Source organism: Heloderma suspectum, chromosome 7 (assembly GCF_057233095.1).
Source record: "Heloderma suspectum isolate Gila_16-S chromosome 7, 16-S_ref, whole genome shotgun sequence".
Classification (NCBI taxonomy): domain Eukaryota; kingdom Metazoa; phylum Chordata; class Lepidosauria; order Squamata; family Helodermatidae; genus Heloderma; species Heloderma suspectum.
Window position 1 is genome coordinate 10958883 of NC_139464.1, and position 23483 is coordinate 10982365.

General features: G+C 48.3%; 1 protein-coding gene and 1 long non-coding RNA gene across 5 annotated transcripts in view; one reads left to right on the forward strand and one right to left on the reverse strand.

Annotated features, from left to right (window-relative positions):
• Positions 1–14635: 14635 nt before the first annotated feature.
• LOC146339335 (uncharacterized) lies at positions 14636–21852 on the reverse strand. The gene is made up of 4 exons (XR_014784230.1): positions 21403–21852; positions 19291–19392; positions 15844–16004; positions 14636–14934 (listed from the first exon to the last, which is right to left on the reverse strand). It is a non-coding gene; the product is annotated as an uncharacterized LOC146339335 (long non-coding RNA).
• Positions 21518–23483, forward strand: part of GATA3 (GATA binding protein 3) — a 60564-nt gene continuing 58598 nt past the window's right edge. For all 4 annotated transcript variants that reach the window (XM_084809087.1, XM_084809089.1, XM_084809088.1 and 1 more), the window contains exons 1-2: positions 21518–21609; positions 21842–22471. In XM_084809087.1, coding sequence (XP_084665213.1) covers positions 22234–22471 — 238 coding nt within the window. In that variant the 5' untranslated portion in view covers positions 21518–21609; positions 21842–22233. The remainder of the gene's footprint in view (positions 21610–21841; positions 22472–23483) is intronic.

Genomic DNA, 23483 nt, shown 5'->3' on the forward strand with positions numbered 1-23483 from the left:
CCTTCAACACGCAGTCACCCTGCCGCCTCTCTCTCTCTCTCTCTCTCTCTCTCTCTCTCTCTCCCTCCCTCCTTCAAAATGGTCTTGTGGCTTATGATTTTTTCCTCATGCGATTCGTCATTTAACAGTGTGACCAAAAGCGAACCTATATAATAGTACAATTGCTCCTTGACGCGATGGAAATCAAATTCAGCCCAACCCAACCTGAAATCTTGATCACGACTTTGAAGAAAGAAGGGATGGGGAGGGGAGAGAGGGAGAGAGAGAGGGAGGGAGGGAGGGAGAGGAAGGAAGATGCTAGGGTTTTAGGTATATGCAGTTCTGTACACACCTGTACAGTTGCGAAGGTTTTGGCACGATTGCTCAAATTAAAGGGCGAATCGATGTGTGTGTGTGTGTGTGTGAGAGAGGGGGGGGAGGGGGAGGGATAAGCAAAGAAGAAAGGAAAGTAGGATGCCTACAATATATAATACCCTTTCAGTCTTCTAGTGCTGTCGCCCTGCCCAGGCGCGTGGCAGAGAAAGGCTGGATCACACTCTGTCATGCACACTTACTAATTCACAGGCACTTACGCGCACCTCAGCATGTGTATTTCCCACGCAAACCCATCCTTTGTTCTTCTTCCTCTCACCAGTGATGTCTATAGAGCACCCCCACTCTTTTTTTTTTTTAATGCGAGAGGAAAATACAGGCACAAAAAAGAACTTCCAGCGGAAGACGTGTGGGAATCGAAGGAAACTGACAAGGCATTTGCTTCACGCCTTCACGTCCTACTTGATTCAAAGGAATCTGTAGAATAGATGATGAAAGAGAAGATGGTGTGTGTGTGTGTGTGTGTGTGTTTTGTGGGCATTACAATATCTTTTGTGGTATAATCAATGTATATTTGAACTTGGTGAACCCTCAAGAGATGCTCACAGGCTCAACTGCTGGGAGAACAAAGGTCGCTTATCCTTCCTAAAACACACTGGCTCTTGGAAGTAACTTGGAAACGAATAATGCTTACTTCCAAGAAAAGATATTTAGGATTGGGTTGAAAGGATGCGTTTGCAGCTCCGGGAACGTTCGAAGGACTGGGAGCGAAATATCGTTCCTCTTGCCTCGTGTTATATATTATATTTAAATATCCATCCATCCATCTGTCTATCTGTCGGTATAGATAGGTAGACAGACAGAAAATGATAAAGAAGGAGTGGAAGACCCCATGCCTTATTTTTAAAGACAGCCGTTCAAAAAGATCGGGGAAGAGGCGGGAGAAAAATGGGTGATTGAAACTGACTGTAATCCAGCGCCTATTGCACGCTGGTATTTCCTCGGTGACAAAATATTTAACGCAGGGGTTAAACCTGGCCCTGCTGTTTCAGAAGAATAATAATTTTAAAAGGTGGGCTTTTCGTTTGGTATTGTTTGGTTTCGGACCCGGGCGGACGAGTCACCTCCGGCTGCGGAAGAGAATTTCCGAATTGCAGACGGTGTGTGATTCTCCTCCACCCACTAATGTCAAGGTAGACTCGGGATTGTGTGAGAGAGACAGAGAAGAGGGGCGGCCCCCCCCCCCTCGTGTGTGCACACTCGGAAAAAACCTCTCTCCCTCGGCCTGCTGCGCAGCGATGCAACTGCCTCGGCCGCTTAAGGCTTTGAGGCTTCTGCCTAAGTCCTTGCCGATTTGGTCCCAGTCCTAAACACACATCACTGGGGGTGGCTTGCAAGCCTATCTGTACCAGCCTCCCCCAACTCAGTGCCCTCCAGGCGTGTTGCCCCCCCCATCGTGGCCACGCTGGCTGGGGTTGATGGGAGTTGTAGTCGGACACGCCTGGAGGGCACCCATAAGGCGCAAAGCTAGCGCAAGGGCTGCAACAAGTCCCATCTGTCACAAAGCGTGCCTGTGCGTCGGTCTAATCCACCGCGATCCGGCGCCTCCAGTTCGCCTTCGGTGTGACCCGAGCGTGTTTTGTCTCCCACGCGCTCGTTGTTATGTCTGGATTGGGGTGGGAGCGCGGGATGACGGCCGGAGCTCTTTTCTCTCTCTCCATCTTCTCCTTGCCCCGAGCTGTATATGTGTTTGTGTTAGTATGCTGAAGGCGGAAAAGAAAGAAGGAAAGAAGGAAAGAAAGAAAGAAAGAAAGAAAGAAAGACGCGTCTGTGTGTGTTGTTTTCCATCCACATCTGTTTGCTAACGAGGCACATTGCACATAGAAGATCACTCTGCATTAAGTCCAGGCCGACTTTGGTACACTTCTTTTGGCTGCGAACTCATTTATTGGACCCTATGCTTCCCCCCGCCGCATTTTAACTCCCTTCTTTTTTTGGTGCGTCTTTCCCAATCCTTCTTCTGGGCTTCCAGCAATGACAGTCGCGCCGGCCCAGGTTGGTTCCATGACATCACGACTCCTAAACAAGCCTCCTCCCCCCACGCTCTTTCCACCAACCCCCCCGCCTGCCATTCGCGGGGTGGATGCGTAAAGACGCGTCCATCATTGCTTTTTTTTTTTCCTGCTGCTTCTCCCTCTTTCTCTGCTGCTTTCCAACCCGGAAGAGGTCCGATCTCCCTCGCAGAGGGAGGAGGAGGTGATGCTGGCGGCGGCGGCGGGGAAGGAGGAGCAGGGAGGTCACAGAGATTTGGGCTGGGTGCTTGGAAGATGCGGATCGTCCACATTCCTGTATCTCGACTTGGAAGCGGCTTCAGCGATGCGCGCGGCCGAAGGAGCACCCGCCGCGAGACTCGGCTGTCATCCTTGACGGCAGCAATTCAGCAGATCAAGAGAAGATAAATTAATATATATACATATATGATATATATTAAAACAGCTTCTCAGGTCAGTGCAAACCATTCACCCCCTGCTCCCTTCCTCCTGGCGCCTTCGGCAGCGCGGCGAACCTCTCTTTGCGCGGGTGTCTTTCTCCGCTCCCAAGTGGGCCAAATCAACCGCGGATCTCTCCTCGAATCTCTGTCACAAGCCCGTCGGGGGACTTAGAATCCAGACTGCGGCCAAAGTCTACTGGGATGTTTATTCCCCCCCCCCCCACTGCTTCATTGACCTTGGAAGGGAACTTGGGAATGGGGGGGAGAACCAGACTCCCCCCCCCCCGTGAGATCAGATTACTCTTTGCAGGGGGAAGGACGGGCGCGCAACAGCAGGGCGGGCGATGGTGCCGATTGTTGGCGGTAGGGTGGAAGCAAAGTCAGCCCGGAAAAAAATCGACATCGCCCTGGCTTTATGGGGCAGAAAGCGAGGGGAAGACCGGGCCGTTTCAAAGCGCTTGTAGAAGTGGGTGGCGTGCGAAACCCTCCCCAATCCCACATTTCCATGAGAAATGATGGCCCGTGGATATCTGCAGAGGCAGACCCTTCACAACGCGCAGCATAGATCCTGGCCCAGAGAGATAATTTCGTCCTCGTGTGTGTGTGTGTGTGTGTGTGTTTTGTATCTGAATAATAGGAAACGAGTGGTGTGATTTTATTTTATTTTATTTTATTTTTTAAATGTGTTTGTTTATTTATGGGAAAATGCTCATACCGGCTCTGAAGCCCTAGAAAGCGAAGGGTGTTAAACACAGCAGACGCACACACTTAAATAAGATAAAGAGTTACGTTTATTAAATGTATTTCGCCTTATCCATCCTATTCTTTATGGTTAGACTTGTAACATCTAGATAAATCGGTGATACCTCTCTCTGTACCTCTCTATCCCACCATCGTCCCTAGTCAATTCCCACTTTTAAGGTCCGCCTTTGTCCGCCTCCATCTTTGCAGTCATGCCGCTTTCCCCCCTCCCCCCCTTCAACATAATACTTGCTGCAATATATATGGGTTCTTTTCCCGTCCCTTCCACATTTATACCTGTAGATGCCCTGGAAATACGTCTGTGAATTCACTTTGACGAGACAGCTTTCTTTCCCGTTCTCCCGTAATGAGGCATCATCACTGCTTTTGTTTCCTAAAGGCAATCGCGCGCAACGCACTCCAGATTGCCAACACATTCCCCTGTCTGTTTCTCCAGCTTCACCTTCTTTCAGTAACGTGACTTGGGGGCTGATCTCAGGACTGGGAGAAACAACATTGCGATTGTATATAATACTAGATCGGGAAAAGAAATGTGTGCCCAGATATAAATATGGAGGCGAAAGGGGGAATCGATCCACGGTGGCCGGAAATAGAAGTAAGCCTTTTTAAGGGCCCCCGCTTTAAATTCACGTCCTCCTTGGCTTAAGTAGCGTGTGGATCCAGAAATAATCGCTCTCTGGCAGGGGTTGGCTGTATCCAGTGCGCACCTTCGCCAGCCCGTGTCAGATTTTCGGCAGGGTACTTGGTCTCAGTTCTGTTGTGTGAGGTAATGAGGGCAGTGTTGTATTATGAAAGAGAGAGAGAGAGAGAGAGAGAGAGAGAGAAGGCAGCGACGTGCGTTCCAAAACCACCTTTCTGCTTAGAATAACAATTCGTAGACCTAAAAGGAGTTGTGCAGTTAGGAAATGCCCTGCCGAAAGGTGTCAAGTGGAATTTGTTGAGTGGATCCTTGTGTGAAGACGGGAGCCGAGAGGGTTTAACTCTACTTGAAAGCCGCTGTCCTTTTGTTAGCTGCCAAGATATTGCTCCTTCAGAAATTCAGCTGGAATCCAGACCATTCGAGAGGGGCCCCCTGGGACACACACATACAGGCACACACGCACACCCAAGGAGGACGGAGAGAAACAAAGAACAAGAAACCCCACCTTCGTTTGTTCACTGAAAAGCGGGCGAGGAGGACATTGGAGGCGGCTTTTTAATGTAAGCAAACAGGGTTGTTAACGATCGGAGGTCCTGAGCCTTTTCGCCACTGATAAGTCCCGGTTTTAGAAACTGATGTCTTTGATCTAACGCCCTCGTCAATTTCAGTGGGAAGGTGTTTTGGCGAGGTTTTTTTTTGGCGGCGCTGCGCGTTTTTTCGTGCGTGCGTGAGTGCAGGCGCGCGTGCGCGTGTATGTAAGCTGCATTGTCTTTCCTAAATGTCAAGTCTGGAGTAGCCCCTTTGACTTCGCGGTGAAATCAGAAAGGCTATTCCGGAATAAGAGTCTGGAGGATGCAAGGGAATACGTCTCGTGTCCGTAGGATTTCGTAGACTCAGCGGTCAGTAAACCAAAGCTTCCAGATTGCAACCTTGTTTCTGCACGTACTTTACCCAATACAACAACACTGCTTGGCTCCGTCCCGCCGCCCCTTTTAAATGTCTACCCCCTGCTTTTTTTTTTCTTTTTCTTGTTTCTTTTGTAAAAAAGAGAAAAGTGACTCTCAGATCGGAGTGTCCTTCATTGCTGTGTCTGTGTGTCCATATGAGTCTCTCGACCCTTATGGGTTTTCCGATCGATCACGATCATAAATGTACTGCCTTGGAAGGAAGTCAATTGAAATCAACGGGATTTCTTCCTACATGCATGGGGTGGGGGACGGTGCGATGACGGTGGTCGTTATTCTGATACTTTACTTGGAAGTAAATTGACTTCAACAAACTCCCTTTCCAGTTGCGTATGGTTAAGATCCCCCCACAGTATTTGGCTGTTACTAGGTCGAGATCCACACAGTCCATTGGAATATAACGGGACTTCTCCGGAGAAATACCAGCGTATTTATCTCATTTATGTAAGTGCGCATCTGTGTCATTTGTTTCCTGTGGAGGACACCGATCCGTTTCACAGCTCTTTCTCTCCCCTACCCCACCCCACCCCCCACCCGCGCTGCACCTTGCCTTTCCTCTCAAGCAATGCTTTTCCATTTTCACATTTGCATAACTTCAGAGCACGCACCCATCTATCTGTATTGCTTTGAGGCACAATCTGTCAGGAAGTGCTCCTGCGAAAGTCCCACTGAAATGAATGGAAAAGTTTCCCGGAGATTTGTGGCTTTCAGCGTACTTCACTGTTGTCTGGCATCTAGATGTACCTGTCCACTGCCGCCTATGAGTGTGTGCACGCGGTGCATCTCGCAGTTCTGTTAACTGTGTGTCACTCTATATTTCCACCTTGGTCATTTTGGCTAATTTGTGCGGGTGACTTCTCCCAAGTGCTACCTTGTCAATTTCACTCCTTCCCTGGTCGATTTCTCCTTTTGGCCAAGATAAGCGGTGGGTGTATCAATCGCAGTGATACCGTCTCCTTTGGCTTACGTCTCTCTCCCTCTCTTTGGGCTCCCTCGGAACAGCTTTGCTTCAATGCGTGTGCCAAAGTATACTTACTTGGACATAGGCCTCCCTTTTTGTTAAAAAGTGCTTATGATTCATGTGCCAACCAGTCTGGAACGAAGCTGTCCACCTTGACCGCTTTCTGGATCGTGACAACCGTGGGTCAGTTTGAAGAACTGGTTGGCAGTAATGGGGCTCCAGTTGTTTAGTGCGTTCCCGGTTGCTTGTATTTAACTGATCCAAAACCTTGTTAAGTCGAAGGACTTGACTTAAACCAATTAATTTCCTCTGAAATCAAGGGGCTTATAGTCCAGTCAGTGGGACTCCCAAGAAAGGGGTTCAGCAGAGGGCAGAATGTGTTACTACAGCTTAACGGGGTTGTGGATCCGGGGGTCAGAGTGTTTTCTGAAAAGGTTGTGGTGGCATCGTCTGCATTCACCTCGCCTCCTTTCTTGATCAGCCCTGGGTCGGTGGGCCACTGTCCCTCTCCTTAGTCTTTCCCTCTTTGCAGGCCGGCCACCGATCAAAAACAATCCGAATTATCGACCGACTCCCTTGAGGTTCTGTAATCAATGGCAGTGGGGGACAGCTCAAAATGTGTGTGTGTGTGTGTGTGTGTGTAGAGGAATTTACAGTGGTGCAGTCCTACGGATGATTATTATGACTTCAAACAAGGGGGCTATGCCAGCAATATGATCGTTGCAACACCCACGCCCACTCACCCCAATCCATGGGAAGCCTTCCTTTTGCTCCTCCTCTTTAAAGCTGTTCGGGTTTCTAAGGAAGCCCCAACAGAGAAGATGAAGAGCCACTGAGAAGGGGAGAGGCAGAGCAGAGAGGCGAAAATGTCCTTTTATAAGATGCACGAGGTCATAATGGGGGGGGATCATTTTGTGACTGTGAAATTTCTTAAGGTTTCAGAGGAATCAGTCTACCGCCCTCTTTCCTAAATTAAGGGAAACCCGAAAAGCACTTACTCAGGATTAGTACTCTGGTACCAGTCATAGTGGAGACAAACAAGGACTTTTATGCATGCATGCATGCATGCATGCATTTATTTATTTATTTAGCCGGGAAGACCGGTTACACAGTTTCAGATCAAACAGGGCATCCATTAAATTGGATGTCATTCAAACATCCTGCCATATGAGTATTATGGTACCAAGATTAGTTCAATCTTAGAGCTAATAGAAGTCGGCCAAGAAACCCCAATGAGTTAGTTTTCCATTTTGTATAAATGTATATTTATACAAAGACAGAGTAAAAGGCAGAGGCAAGATTTGAATGTGCGATTTCCTGGCTTAATTCAATAGACAAATCTTTCTTTCTTCAAACACACACACACACACACACAACTGCTGAGGAGTGTGTGCATACCTGAATACAGATACATTAAGGTCTATCTAAATAACAAAAGGCAGGTTACTCAGAATAACACAACATGTTGACACAGAAGTAATACCATTCAATGAGACTTACCCCCAGGTAAATGTGTATTAGGAATGCAGATTTAGCATTTATAAAGTACTTTAGTATTCCAAGCTCTTTGCCTACATTATCTCAACAATCAATACAACAGCCTTGTAGGGTAGGCCAGTACTATTATGCCCACATTGACACTGGAAGCTGAGACAAAGGATGGCTTGCTTTAAGGGTACCTAGTAAAAGGCAGAGGCAAGATTTGAATCTGTGATTTCCTGGCTTAATTTAATAGACAGATCTTTCTTTCTTCAAACACACACACACACACACACACTTCAAGCATTTAGATAAAAGGCATTTTCTTTCAATTGGTTAACCCACATAAACATCTACTAAGACTAACTTGTTTGTGGGTTTCTCATTTCTAAGGCAATCCTGAGTGTCCGAAGCACAAAAGTAACGATCACACATGTGTAACATTCAGGCATCTCATATTGGAGAGAGCTTACTAATGGATTCAGTCATGATTCCACATTAATTTCAAGGGAAGTAGGTTACAGTCTTTTAATTCAAGAAGTCATTTGGGAAAAAAACAAAACAAAAAGAACACCACAGAGTCATATACATGGATAGAATAGGGCCTACACAAAGATGTCAGGAAGGAATGCAGGCTTGGCAGAAAGGTGCTTACATTTTTGCCACAGTCTCCAGTCCTCTCTCATGATCACCAATATTTGGGGTGGGGTGGGGGACCAGGACCCTTTCCTGACAAGTGATATCTAAGCAGCAGGAAAAAAAGAGAAAAGGCCTCCTTTACAAGATTGGTGTTCTACGGGGCCCCAGGTTTAAAAAGAAAAAATCTTAGGCCTGAAAAAAAAGCTTGAAAGATAAGGCCAATATTAAGATTTCCTCAATTATATAAGCTTATTTGAAGCTACAAATCCTTCATGACTATTATCTGTCTATCTATCCATTCACCCATCCATCCCTCTAATGCAGACTTTCCATAGACCGGAACATGGCTAGGTAAAACAATGCCCTGAAAGGTGACATTTTGATTGACACCATTCTAGGAACTTTAGCACAAAACGATCCAGGGATGGGATTCCAGAGTTCAGTTCACAGGTAGGGTCAAGGGCCTGTTCTTGGATATATTCAGAATGTAAATTAAAAACAGCAGCAGCTGTGTATTTTAAAAGCATTTGCTGTGGCTTCTTCTTGTAGGTCGAAGATGTATGCTCTCAGTATGTGTAATCAAACATGAAAGAGAAGGGCTGCCCCCACCCCGTACTGACACTTCTGAAATACAAATGGGGGGGGGGGAGGTTTGAGGAGGGTAAGGGGTTAGGCATTTACAGTGTAATCCGAGTCAAGTCTACTCAGATGTAAGCCCCATTGAGTTCAATGAGACCTACTCCCGAGTAATTGGGTATAGGATTGCAGCTTTAACAGACAAAAGCGTTCCGTGGAATTTCGATCTAAACTCCCAGGAATAGTGGAAATGTGTGTGTGATGATGTGTGTGTGTGAGAGACATATTGCATCTTCTACTGCTAAGTCTATACAAGATTTGTATGTGTACATCGTGACCTGGTGTGTGTGTGTGTGTGCGCGTGTGTGTGGAAATGGTTGCTTTACGCTCAGCCTTTACCAAAAAAATTTCGGCGATCTTCCGGGCTCTGAGCCGATAAAGAAACAAGAAAGTGAAACCTACCAAGTCCAAAGTTGAAACTGACCTAAACAGCCAGCTGTGTTTGGGGCAGGCAGGGTGGGAGGGGGAAAGGTTTTTGCCTGCTCAAGGGGGGATCCTGGCGCACGATCTGGACGATTAAGGTTACAATCCTACATGTACTTACCTGCTAGGATTGCGTCCCACTGAACCTAGAGGGGGGTTTACTTCTGAGCAGGCGTGTACAAGATTGCACTGCACACGCCCCTTAAAACCTCTATCGCGTGGCTGGCAACAGGACAGTTTCTCCTTTTTTCCTTTCCTCGTTGAACACCTCTCTCTCTCCCCCCCCCCCCGTCTCCTTGGGGATGTTCAGGGGGGAAGGGTCGCCTAGGACTGGTGGAGCCGGTTTGATTTTTTTTTTCTTCCTTTGCTGAGTTTTTAAACTGTCCTGGGGCAGTGTACCTTTCAATTTCGAGCTTCAGAAAGCCGGGAAAGGAGGGGGGGGGGGAAGAGAGAGGCAATTAAAAAAAATATTTTACCCAAGCCTCATTTCTGTTCACTCTGCATCATAATTTCGCATAAATTTGCCTCCCTCTCGTTGCGTTCTGCTTCTAAAACTCAAGAGCAAAGCCTCCCACATTTCTACCTTTCCTTCCACGTGGGATCTTGAGAGGTAACTCGGAGTTGGGGAGAGCCAGGTCAGAGATAACCAGAATCGATACGATCAGAGGTTGAGACATTTCTCTCTTTCCTCCAATACACACGAATTTCCAGTTTGACTCGTAAGGCTTGGTGCTTTCCTCCGCTCCACGTTTTACAAAGAATGAAGTAAGATGAAGGGGGGGGGGGGGGGAGAGAAGCGCTGCCGGGGAAGGGGGAACATTTGCGAGAAAAGAAATCTCGGCTATGGTGGTAGGGAGCCAAATAAACCACGAGGGGGAGTGAAGAGGGAGGCGGGATCTAGCCAGAAGTAAGCCCCCTCAAGCCTCGTTGAGCTCAGTGGAAACTCTGACCACGTGCTTGCAGCTCTTCCATTGATAACAATGGAATTTAGAAGGCTGTGCCCATGACCGGTTTAATGGCGTTGTATTTTTAATAGGAAAATAATCATTAAAAAAAAAAACTCATTTAGGAACATAGGAAACTGCCTTATACCCAGTCAGAGCCTTGGTCCATTTAGCCCAGTATTGTCGACACCGGTTCTGACTGGCAGCGGCTTTCCAGGGTTTCAGGCAGGAATTTTTCCAGCCCTACCTGGAGATACCGGGATCGAACCTGGGACTTTCTCCATGGAAAGGAAGTGCTCTTCCAGTGGGCCAAGGCCCCTCTGACCCCTCTGCCTTTAAAAAATAATAAAAATCCGAGACAGAACTAGGTGAGCGGTTAAGGCCTGGACAGCGCCTTCCCACCACGAGGCCCTTAAGGCGAACTGTTCGGTTCGTCTGGAAGCCAAATTGGACGGCTGCACCGGGCTATCGATCGCTTACACTTCTCAAGGGCGATGACCTTCTCTTCCCCTTTAGGTTTCTGCTGCTGCTGCTGAACATTTCAACCAGCTCCTTTTCGCCCGCCAAGGATTAAGGGCCAGTTTGTTTGGGTTGGTTTTCCCAGAAATGGTGCGTCTGCTTTTTTCTTGGTTGTCTTCGGTTTGACGGGTGGTGGCGAGGGAGAAGCGTATACCGTCGGTCGGTGGCCGAGCTGGGGTTTAGTAAGAAGCCTGGCTCGCCCTCCTCTCCCCCCCACCTCCTGGAAAGTTGCGCCCTCGTCCCCTGAGCTTCTCTGTCCCTCTCTTCCACCCACTCCCAGGGCCACGAGTTGTCTTACACCGGGGGTGGTGGGGGGTGGGAAGAGAAGTCTTTAGTTCTCTGCCCTGGGCCGTGTCCCCTGTGTAACCCTCCGATGGATAGCTCCAGGCTGTTTACACAGCTTTACCTGTGCTATGCTCCTTCCCTGTAAAATCCCTGCCCAGTAGATGTAACATAATCCCCTTTCAGTCAATTCCATGTAGTCTAAAAGGGAGGTGGGCGTCGGAAGGCAGCGCAGGGTGGTGGTCGTTGTATATGTGTCCGTGAGGTGGGGGAGGTTTCTGGTGGCTGTTTTACCACTTCTCTGCCCCCCCCCCCCGCAATGAGATAGAGAAATTCAGACCAGGTGCCAGTAATTATGATAGGCATAGGTTATGAGAGGCCAGATGCTCTGTTCTTTGGAAGTCAGTTTGCAGTCCTAATTTTACCTACGAGTAACACATCTATCGAGGTAAAAGGCAGTGGGGCACATGCTTGGTAAGCCCCAGGTTCGATCTTCGCCATCTCCAGTTAAGGGAGCCCACCTACCTGTGTGTGTGTGGGGTGGGGGGGGGAGTAACCCTTTCCTTGAAAGCTGCTGCCTTTCCTGAGTAGCCAGGATCGTCTGACTTATTCTATTTATTCATATCGTTTTTTTATTATGCCCTTTAGCCAAAAAAGCTCCCAAGGTGGCCTACAAAGTTAAGAAATAAGACAGTCCCTGCCCGCAGGCTTACAGTCTAAAAGAAAGGGCACAAAAGGAAAGGGGATTGGAACGGAGGAGCAAAAAATAAAAAATCAGGTTTTAGATTCTTCGTTGTAAAGGTCAACAGGTTTCCTGTTACTTCCAAGTAAACAGGATTCCATTGTAGGTGTTAACTACCCGATCCACTGGATCACCTGCTCACTTCGAGTGGGGCCCATGGTTTGAACGAGCTTGGGGCTGAAAGCCTAGGAAAATTTACCTGGGAGTGAGCCCCATTGAATCCAACTAGGATTACTTCTAAATAGACATGTCTCGGATTTCACTACACATCGCTCTTTCTTACTCATAAGTGATGGTGGTGGTAAAAGGATCGACAATACCTCCTTTCGATGAATGTGTTGATTCGAATTTTCCTAAGCGGTTGTAAGCAGGGAAACAGGGAGCCTGTATTCACAATTATTATTTTGTTCTGGACGAATTAATGCAGAATAACTAACTTCTTTCGCCGGTTCTATACTTGTAAATCCCCACTGCGCACGCATCAGGACTCGAATTCTGGCACTGAAAGAGAGGTGGAAACCCTCGCTTTTGATGTGGTTAAGGAATGTTCTAGGCGCCCCCGCGGAGCTAGTAATTCGGAATATAATCGGGCTGTCTATGAAAATCATCTCTAAACCGATCATTTATTCTCATTCCGCTGAAGCCTATGATCAAACTATTTATTTGAATGGATCAGAATTACACACACCTCTTACAATATAGGTTAACCAGCTACCAAGCCAACATTTCGAAAAGTAAGGAATTGAAATCCACACCCTACTGAAGTTTAGTGGCAAAACTCCCATGAATTTTAATTACTGAGGATTGCACAAACTTACTATAATAAATGCTGATGATAATAACAATAGTTATTAACAGTGGCACAGGAAAGTGAAATAATGCCTTTTATATTAGCAGTGATAACTTTAAAATGCAAGGTGTACTTTCAAAAAGGGAGTAAAAGATGCCCCTTAAAGAACTTGTCATTTGGCACCCCCAGAATTGATACAGTTGTTGGGCTAGATGTTCACTGATCTTTTGGATCTAGGGTGTGTGTGTGTGTGTGTGTGTGCATTGTGTATGTCAGTTCAAGATTTCAGGAATTAGATCTCAAAATGTACGGTGCTAAGCAAGTTGTTGTATGTGAGTGGGGCGAGGGATACCATCAGGAAGCCAGATTCCGGCTGAACCTCAGGAAAAACTTCCTGCCTGTTAGAGCAATATGACAATGGAACCAATTACCTAGGGAGGTGGTGGGCTCTCCCACCCTGGAGGCATTCAAGAGGAGGCTGGACAGCCGTCTGTCAGGGATGCTCTGACTTGGGATTCCTGCATTGAGCAGGGGGTTGGACTCGATGGTCTTGAAGGCCCCTTCCAACCCTACTATTCTATGATCCTTCTGTCCTCCCCTGGTCTCTCTGGCCGCTGGCGATCTTGGCTGGCTGAGCAGAGAAGCCTCAGCGCTAAACTCCAAGGCGAATCTTTTGGCTTGAAATCTTTGCCGCGAGAGACCTTTCCAACCAAGCAGAAGGCTTCAGTGTAACGCAAATATACTTTGCCCTTCCGAGATCACGCACTTCAAAAAAAAGGTAAAGGTGTCCCCAACCAGTCGTGTCCGACTCTAGGGTGTGGTGCTCATCTCCATTTCTAAGCCTCGGTGTAATAATCGTCCAGAATTCTTTTGTTGGTTTTAATCCGGAAGTAAATGGCATTGAAATCAATGGGACTTGCTTCCAGGTAATTGTCTTCCGGGTGATGCTGTCTCTGTGTTAATAAGGGGATTTCTTTTCCCCGGATTTATGTCCATGTAAATTCGCTTGCAGCCTGACTTTTTGCATGCTTTCTCCGGAATAAGTCTCCCTTAATTCAGTAGTTCTACTTTCAGGTAGAGGACCATAGGGTTACAGCTTTAGGAGCGCAGTCTTAGCTGACGGGTACCTAACCCTGAACATTTCGGACCAGGACGAACCCAATCCAAGGCAACCCAGTTTAAACATTACCTGTTTAACTGCGAAACGTTTCCAAATCGGAGGAAACTTTACAGTGGCCCTTACTCCGGAGTAATAGGCTCAGAACCTAAGGCGAAAGATGAGATGCTGCGCCATCCCTAGGCAGCGCGTTTACTCGGAAGGAGGATGATCCTGTTCCCACTTACGAAAATTGTAGCCTGCCCATGCTCCGATGAGGGTGGCGACGGCGGCATACAAGGCTTTATCCTCGCAACAACCTTGAGAGGCAGGAGGGTGGCCCAGCTGACCCCAGAGCTGAGCCGGAATTCGAACTCTGTTCACCCCGGCCCGAACCCCAACGCTCCCTCACCGCTACCTTGCAGCTGGCTCTTAAGGGGGCCAGCAGCGCCGCTGAACTCCCGCGGGACTGACTTCCGGGTGAACAAGGGTTCGCCTCGTGCTGGATCTGGACGCACCAAAGCGAATGCCGACTCGGGCTGGACTCGGGCTTTCCCCCTTCTCCGGCAGCCTCCCGTTTCTCCCCCCCCCGCTCCCCCCCCCCCTGTTTCGCCAGCAGGGGCTTCAGTTGACAGTTTTGCCCTAATATGAGCCCATTGTTGGGAGCAATTAGCAAAGCAGCCCGTGGCGGAGGGGACGGGCTGAGCTACTGCGCGCAGAGAGGGGCGGGCGGGGGGCGGCGGCGGGGGGCGAGGAAGGAGGGGGCGCGTAGTTCGATTGGAGGCGAGGGGCGTGTGTCTGAGCTCATGGCCCGCGCTTTGTAGATCTTTTCCAGCTGAGAGACACGGAAAGCCGAGCCAAAAGCGAGCAGCTGCCTTTTGCCCGCGTGCGGAGAAGGGCTTGAGCCAAACGTTAATGAAGGGGAGAGGGACCGCGCTGGCTGGAGACATGGCTGGCTAGGAAGGGGGGGGGGGGAGGATTTATTTATTTATTTCAGAGCCCTCTGCTTGAAATTCGAAGGCGTTTCGATCCTTCTTTCAACCATCACATTCACTCCGCGCAAAGTTGGCCGCCCAGCGGCCGAAATACTCGGGATCCAAGAGCAGCTTCGTCCCGTCCATACGTGCAGCCCGATCCCTTATGCGTGTCAACTCGGAAGGAAGTCCCCTGGTGGTGAACGAGGGGGCCGTTCTCAGACCTTGAGCGCGCACGGCAGATCGCAGGCTTACTTTGAAAGACACCTCTGCACGCCCCTAAGAAAATAAAAATACATAAATAAAAAGACAGTAGGCTTACTTCGGAGTGAATCGCACTGAAACCAGTGTCAAGGAAAAGGGAGTGCGAGCCAACAAGCCGCCGTCGGTTTCCTTCCAGTCCACTAATTTCTGTTTTCACTAAGTAGTGGATCAGCGTAGCCGTCTGTCTCTTTCTCGACAGGGCCGGGGGGACAGTGTTGTCAAAGTGATCAAGGTCTCTGTATTACCTCAGGGACCGAGAGAGGCAGAGGGGTGGGGGGCGCGCGCGCGGAAAAGGGAGAGGCTTTGCAGAACTTGTGGATACATCCATGTGCAACAGAAAATGCCCCTCAAGTGAAGGGAATTTCCCTCGCAACTGCCGAGGATTTGGCAAGCCTCTACTTTCCATAATGAAAAAGGGTGTGTTAGGAGCAATCGCTTTAAGGTTGCAATCCTGTGCGGGCTTCCTTGCCAGCAAATCCCCATTGAACTCAGCGGAATTTACTACTGAGCAAAGATGAGGAATTTCTGCAGCACCCTCCGAGTTGGCCAACCCACACCAGCGTTCCCCAGCTTCGTGCCCCAGCAGATGTGTTGGACTACAACTCCCATCACCCAGCTGGCGGCCATGGTGCCTGGGGATGGTGGGAGTTGTAGTCAAATGCATCTGGACTGCGCCAGATAGGGGAATCAACGCACCCCCATCAATGGCACAACCTTTCAGTTATTTTGGATTAGACTGGAGGAATTTAAGAAATATATCTTCGGACTGAATTCGGTTTATCTGTTAGGAAGTCTCTCCCCACCCCCCACCGCCCGAAGATTTATGTTGGATAAGCTCTGAGAAATTTGGAAACCAGCCTGTGTTGCATTTGCATGTCTTGGTTTGGCCTTCCCCTTTTATTCTGCAAACGTTGGCACATTTACCTGGAAGAAGGTTCCATTGAATCCAGTGGGCCTTACTTCTGAGAAAACCCGCCTTCCCCAAACCTCTCTTCTATTTCAAGTGAGTAGAGGGAAATAGTTCCATTGATGTCAGCACGTCTAAAGTTAGCCTGTCAACACAGCTGTTCCTCCGATTAACCGTCCTGAGGATTAACCCGAGTAAAATAAATTACGCATTAAACTGGATCCCTTAGACTGTGGTTCCATATAGTGTCCCAATCAGGAGACGTAATAGTACCCATTCTGTTCTGCTTTCATCAGACCTCACTTGGAGCACTGTCTCCAGTTTTGGGCCCCGCAGTTTAAGAAGGATGATTCTAAAACTTCTAAGCAATGTCGTCCCATCTGGGCACCCAGAGACACTTCCAGGTTATATATGACCGATGCCACGTAGTGCTACAGGTTCTATTGGATAAAAACAAGTCGAAAATGTAGGTGTTTATCCCTTCAACTTTCTTTCCATTCTCTTTAACCTCCCAATCGTCCCCTTGTGAACATGTGCAGAGTGCCTTCCCGTCACCATTGATAACCACAGCCCGTCTTACAAACACACTCGCGTTGAACGTAACGTGGGCCTGACCTCTGAGTAAATACGCTAACGATTGTAATCCGATACGAGTCTAGTATGACCCGCTGCGCTGAACGGGGCTTACTCCCACTCAAAGTCTGCAGTATAATTGCAGCCCGAAGATCCACGATGTAAAATGTAAAGTTTCTAGGCAGACTTCAGTTGCCCTCCACCCGCTCTTTTAAACAAAAGAAAGAGAGGCATGGAAGGGCCTTTCCCCGAAGTTGCTGTCTCTTAGGGTGACCCTTTAGAGCCACGTCCTACCACCCGTGAATTGGTTCTACACGTGTTCAGGGTTGAGGGTCTAGCCTAGTCTTCCTTTACCTGGAGCTCTCCAGCTGGGTTTGGCCTACACCTCCCAGCAACGCCAGGCTAGGGATGCTGGGCGGTGTAGTCCAAACCCAGCTGGAGGCTAGCGGGACTGTACGGAGCGGCTTCTTGTATTCCACCCCTCCCGCCGCCCCTTTGGCCACTCCCGGCCTGGAAGAATGGCCGTGACGTCAGCGCCCAGTGGCGTCGGCCAGGCTGGCCCAGTCAAAGGGGCCATCGAAAGCGCCACCTCCCAATTACAACCTGTCAATCCGGTTGCAAAGAGGGGAGACAGAAGCGAAAGGAAGGAGACCTGCTTGGAATAAGCCCCCCTTCTTTCCTGCAGCAGGCTCAGGCCTCAGTGGGATTCCTCATGACCTCAGCGCTGGTACAGGGGCCAAGGCTGGAATCCTATGCATGCCTACTCAGAAGTAAGCCCCAGCAATAGTACTTGCTCCCGGGTAAGCCTAGCTGCCTAAGCCGCTGATCTGTAACTCAGGACGTTCTAGGTTTGAAGCTAGCCTTTGCTGCAAATTCTTTCCGCAACCCTCCTTCCTCCGTGCCTCCGGGCGTGTGTGTGTGTGTGTGTGTGTGGGGGGGGGAATTGTGTCCCACCTTAGAGGGGTGTTAATTGACTGCATCCTTAATGCAACGGTACAGCTAGGGTTCAGACTCTGGATTTAATTGGTCTGATGGGGGCTCCTTATTTCGATTGTAGTGCGTTCTACTTCCCTTTCTTCAAAACGTGGTCAGACCTCCCTGGTGCGTTTGGGGGCCTTTCTGCTCATTCTGCCAAGTGGAGCTCTGGGCTTCTGCCCCAAAGTCCTACCCTGGCGGCGCCCCTCCGCCCATGCAGATATAGCGAGTTCCACTCCCCTTTGATCTTCAAAACAACCTGTGCGGTAGGTTCGGCTTAGAGAGAAGGGGAGTGTGAAATAGGTCACTCGCTCACTGTCCTTTATGGCCAGGCAGGATTTGAATTTGGATTTCCCCATTCCAACACGCTAACCTCTACACCACTTCTTGCTCTCACAGCGACTCTGAAGATTACAAGAAGATAATAAGTGTGAAATCCCTTGGACACCATATACATGCTAAGTATTATAATTTAGGAGGAGTGGCGGGTGGGGAGGAATCAAGTTCTTAAGCAACCCCCCCCCCCAAACTATCCTACTAAGAACACCCAGAAATGGAATTTACCCAGAGGGAATGCTTCTTCAGACAAAATAATAATGCAGATTTAGTGATTAGGTACTGTTATCTATTTTATCCAATCAAATCTAATCCAAACCAAACCCTCTGGACACTAATAGTTGGCTGATCCGTTTATATTTTCTCTGAGCTACTTTTGAAAGCAGACTTAACCAAGGTTCAAACGTTTCAAATCGTCTTTTCTATTTTTTTTTTTTTAACCCAGTTAAAGGTAATATTTTAATCGAGTCAGTGATTGAAATGTCTCGAGGGCTATTTTTTTTTAAAGATTTGAACTGACAGTTGGTGTCCTCGCCACGCCCCCATAGTTTTGGGGAGAAAATAGGGGACCGAACCCGGGATTAAATTTATATCCTTGACATATAATCGATTGGGCTTCATATTCTTCTGTCCCTGTGCTAGGTATCTATTTTGCAATGATCCTGTTTAATAAACAATAAAATCGTCGGGTAACAAGAGATCTGAAGGGGCGGTTGTCTTCTGCTCTTTGGCTGACTTTTCAGAAGTAGTTATGGTTAAAAATTCCAGGTCTGGGAGAGTAATTGTTCCAGAGTAGAATTTCGATGTGGATTTATACCGGAGAAGAATCACGGACCTGTGAACGTGGCCAAAATAATTTACATGCCCTTTTAGCTGCCAGGCATACACAAATACTATTCGGCTGTAAACTCTGGAGTGGAAAAATCAAATCCTATTTAGGAGAGCAATGAAAGTATTTAATGTCATTACTCATGTATGTTAGCCATCGTTTTTCGCTTGAATTTCTGCTTTCCTTCATTTTAATTTTTTTTTTAAAAAACGCAATATTTTACTCTCTCAGGCTGTGATCTACTAACCGCGTGAAACGCGGTTCTTACTCTGCAGTAAATCCTATTTTATTCAATGGGACTCATTTCTAGTAAGTGTGCATAGGATTGCAGCCTAAACTGGAGTAATTCTGAGTGCAGGAATGACTCGGCACTGGAAATACTTCGAACTCAGCCATTTGAATATTATGGACCATACCTGTGCTCAAGGAAGGGATCTGAGCCCAAAGTTGTTGGCACTGCGGTGTGTGCGCGGTGGTGGTGCGGGGGAGGTTAAATTGCTCCCTTAGCAACCCCCACTCCTACCTGATAATCGAAATGATGGGTCGAGGTGGGAAACTACTAATGAACAAAAAGAAAGCCTATAAACCGGATCCACGAGCTAATTAAGCCGAGAGCCACCTGGATCGTCTCCATTTTCATTAAAGATGATGTGGAAAATCCCTTGGCGAGCGTTCCAGATACTTCACTGGGACTACGGTTACAAGCCTTAGTTGTCCAAGGGTAACGTTCATTGAACTCAATGGGACTTACTTCTGAGTAAACACGTGCAGACTCGGGCTACACATCACCCGCGAACCCAATTATTTTCGCTTAACTGGATGGAGGATCCTCTTCTAGCCAATCATGAGAGAGCTACAAAGAGAGGGTGGGTGGTTAAAAAACACACACACAACTATATCGAGCTCAGCAACAGAATAATACAATGTAAAACATAATTGACATTTTAAAAGGTAGGCACACTTAATTAAAAAAAAAAATCCCTGTCCCGCTTGCACATTTTAACGCTTGTCTCAGTATCTTTTCCCATTTTTATCCCTCTTAATTCGTTCCACTTTACTGAATGTAAGGTCTGGGCGAGTGGGGAAGGGGGCGACAGGAGAACGAGGGGGGGAGGGGGAGGGGGGAGGGGGGAGGGGGAGGGGGGAGGGGGGCAGAAAAGAAGACGATACAACTTGTTGCACTTTAAAAAAAAAAAGAGGGAGGGGGGAACACCTCCTCCTGGTTATTGAATCGGAATGAACCGCTAGGGGATGCAATGACTCAATGGACAGAACGTCGAGAGAGAGTAGTTAAAGTTCGAACGCGAGGCGAGCAGCCAATCGCTGAAGGCTTTTGCGAGTAGAAGGCTTTTTCTGTTTCCTGATTGGTTCCGAAAGTATCCATTCGTCTCTCTCTCTCTCCCCCCACCCTCCTCAAAACTTCATTTTAGCTAGTTGTCTGTGGACCAGCTCAGTGAATACAAAGGGGCTAGTACGTGTTTCACTGTCCGCCTCCTCGGACGGGATGGCTAATTACGGGATAGTCATGGTTTTCACAAACGAAAGTCTGTCCACAGCGTTCAGATCAGCCTTTAATAAAAAGCAGAAGAAACTTTCTCCCGATTGCTCGTTTTCGCCTGCAACACGACCTATGTAGTCCGATTAAAATGATTCATACTGACATTTCCCCCAGTTTTGTATTCATTAGATAAGCTCGTTTCCTTTTCCATTCTCCACTAACGTTTAGGGGTGCCTATAGAGGAAAAGAGGACACGCCAGTTCTCTCCCTTTGAAGAGTCAACTAGCCATTGTTTTCAATACTCCCCCCCCCCACACACCCACACACACATTTACTAAATATATTAGTGCTGTCTGGATCAGACGAACTCAATAGAAGGTGAAACCCCCCCCCCAAATTAGCGTATATATTTCCCCATCTGCTCAGAGTCACATGATAATTGGTATGGGACTAAAAATCATAAACATTTTTTCACATTATAGGTTGCTCTCCCTCTGAAATGGTAACCCAATAATATATGATTTGGCGGTGGGGGCGGGGAGGGGGAATGAAGAGAATAACGAGAGGAAGAGATAAAATAACGAGAAAATAAAATACCAAGAGGAGGAAAAACTGTTGATTCTCCTCCGCCCCCCCCCCCCCCATAATAATCACCCACAGAAACTCAAACGTTACTGGAGATGGTTAAGTCTTTCTCAACAAGTCAAAAATGAGCAAGGCAAAGGCTGGATCTTTCCCGGTAGCGGTGGGAGGAACGGATACTTTTTTGTGCTGGGGGGGGGGGGATCAGCAACAGTTAGCTCCCTCCTTGGTCAGTGACAGGCTCCTCCCCTCAGCGCTGATGACACTGGAACCTCCTTAAGTTGTGTCTCGCCACAGCTGTCTGTGAATACTGAGCCGGCTGGCGCCATCCCGGGTTCTTTCAGAAATAATGCCTTCCCTTAAAAAAAAAAAAAAACAGCAACAAACGAGCGAGAGAGAGAAGTAAGGGGGAGGGAAGGAGGGGGAGGGAAACAGGGAGTACAATTTGAGCTGATCAAGTTCTCCTGGGTCCTCCCATGCAACTTTTAACGCCGGTTATTTTTCGCCGCCTTTCTTTAAAGAACGTCTTTCTCTCTCCTCCTCCTCTCCGGCGCCTCCTGTTCTTTCCTTCCGTTTTGTTTGTTTGTCTCTTCAAGTTGCATTCAAAATGATTCCAGCTCTTTAGAAATAGCATTAAGACGTCGTCTTATTCTGGGTTGCAACAAAGTTTTGCAACGTTTCTGATCTTTTGGGGAGAAGGGGGAACCACTCACCCGCCACCCCTAAAAACCCAGTAACAACAACAACAACAACAACCCAGAAATACTCAGCCAAAGTTCTCACCGATTCTTCCTTAGGTGAAATTGACCAAACAGGAGGCGGCGGGGGAACGTTGCCCAACACGCGCGCAGAGAGAGGAGAGACCGAAGCGGCAAGACCGGCCGCTGCAGCAGCAGTCAGACTGGGGCAATCTGAGCTTTTTGATCCCTCTCGCTCCGAGGCTGCAGAGAGCGAAAGAGAAAGAGAGCGGAGCGGTCTCTTTTCGGATAGGTGAGTTCGCTAGACCCCTTTTTTTTTTAAGGTGGGGGCAGGAGGGTGGGCAGAAAAGAACAGGAGGTGGACTTCGTGGCGACCCCTTTCAGGGGGCTGTATCTCCCGCGCCTACAAGTATTTCAAAAGTTCCCGTGGCTGCTTTTAACCGAGTTTTTCGCCCTCTTTCTCTCCCTCCTCTCCCCCCGCCCCCCGTCCCGGTTTTGTTGTGCTTCCTTCTCTTCTTGCGCAGGTGATCAAAAGAAGGGAAGAAGAATCGAAAGAGGAGGGGAAGGCGTGCGCTGGGAGACTTCTGCCGTTGCTTCTCCCGGTCTTTCTCCTATCCCCCCCTCCCTTCTCTTTTTTTTTGCCTGTGCGCGTGTGGGGGAGACGCTTATTTAAGAAACACCTCTACAACTTTCCCGTGTACACCGAGAGACGCTTTTCAGAACTCTTCCCCGCTCCCTCTTGAGTCCCTCCGGACTATTCCGTCTGACGAACTTTAAGCAAGTGGTTGGGATTTTTTTTTTTTAAGTCCCCCCTGTCTTTTCTCCCCCCCTTTTTTTTTTTGCACGGGGGACAGAGGCAAGGAACAATTCTTTAAAACCATCACCACCACCGCTTCGTTATCGTGAGCAGAGCAGCATGGAAGTAACCACGGATCAACCCCGGTGGGTCAGCCATCACCACCCGGCCGTTCTCAACGGACAGCATCCGGACACCCATCACCCTGGACTGGGCCATTCCTACATGGACCCCACTCAGTATCCTCTGGCGGAGGAAGTGGATGTACTTTTTAACATCGACGGACAAGGCAGCCACGTCCCGTATTACAGCAACTCGGTGCGGGCTACGGTGCAGCGGTACCCGCCGGCCCATCACGGTGAGTTCCCTCCCAAAAGATCCAGCGAAGGGCAAGAAGTCATCGGTCCCTCTCTATAATCCCCCCCCCTCCAACTGCTGCATTTGACAGCCCATAGTAAGCCCCGGAAATAGAACCAGAGCGATCGTGAGTGTGTGAGCGTGCGTCCGTGAGAGTATTTTTCTTCCTCGCTTCTGCATGCTTGATCTTCTAAACTGCTGATTTAATGCAACCAGAAGCCATTAGCAACTGACAAGAACAAACCATTTCTGGTAAAAGGCTTGGAACACGAGGTCTGCTTGCAGATCCGGCCTATCTATCGGATGATCCATTCGGGCCTGCTCGCAGATAAGCAAGTCCGAGTCCAGTTGAAGACTCGAGGCAGTCCCAATTCTATTGCATGTTTTACTCGGGAAATACCCCCGCCCCCGCAATTTGGAACACTGGGATTTGTTTCCCAAGCCGTACAAGCCTTTACAAAAAAATACTCCACACCACACGTTTGCCACGGAGATTGCGCCTGTAGGTCTCAGTTCCTTATTTCAGCGGGCAGCAAGTTCCATGGAAATCGACAGTGCGTTTCCTTCCGTGTAAAGGTGCTTAAGGGAAGGATATGGCACTCTTGAATGCGACCTATCTGAGAGGAAAATTCCCTTTGATGGGGCTTAGGGCTGCCTTCTCTCCCCACTTACCTGGAAGAAAGTCCCGTTGAACTAAGTAGGACTTACTTCTGAGTAGACATGCATAGGGTTGCATTCTAAGGCTGAAACCTAAACATACTTGGGGGGGAAAGTCTCATGGAACTTAGAGAGGATTACTCTCGAGTAAAAGGTGGCATAAGACCTGGTTGCAATATTACATGTTTCACGGCGCCTTTCAATACGAAAATAAAAATAAAAATCGCCAGTTTTCACCTGGTGCAAGCGGGTTGTGGGTGGTGCTGGTGAGATGGGCATGGGAGATAGAAGCAGGAAAATGTAAGGGGCACGATCCAGCCACTGTGAAGCGCTTTTAAAATCTTCATGGATTTCCA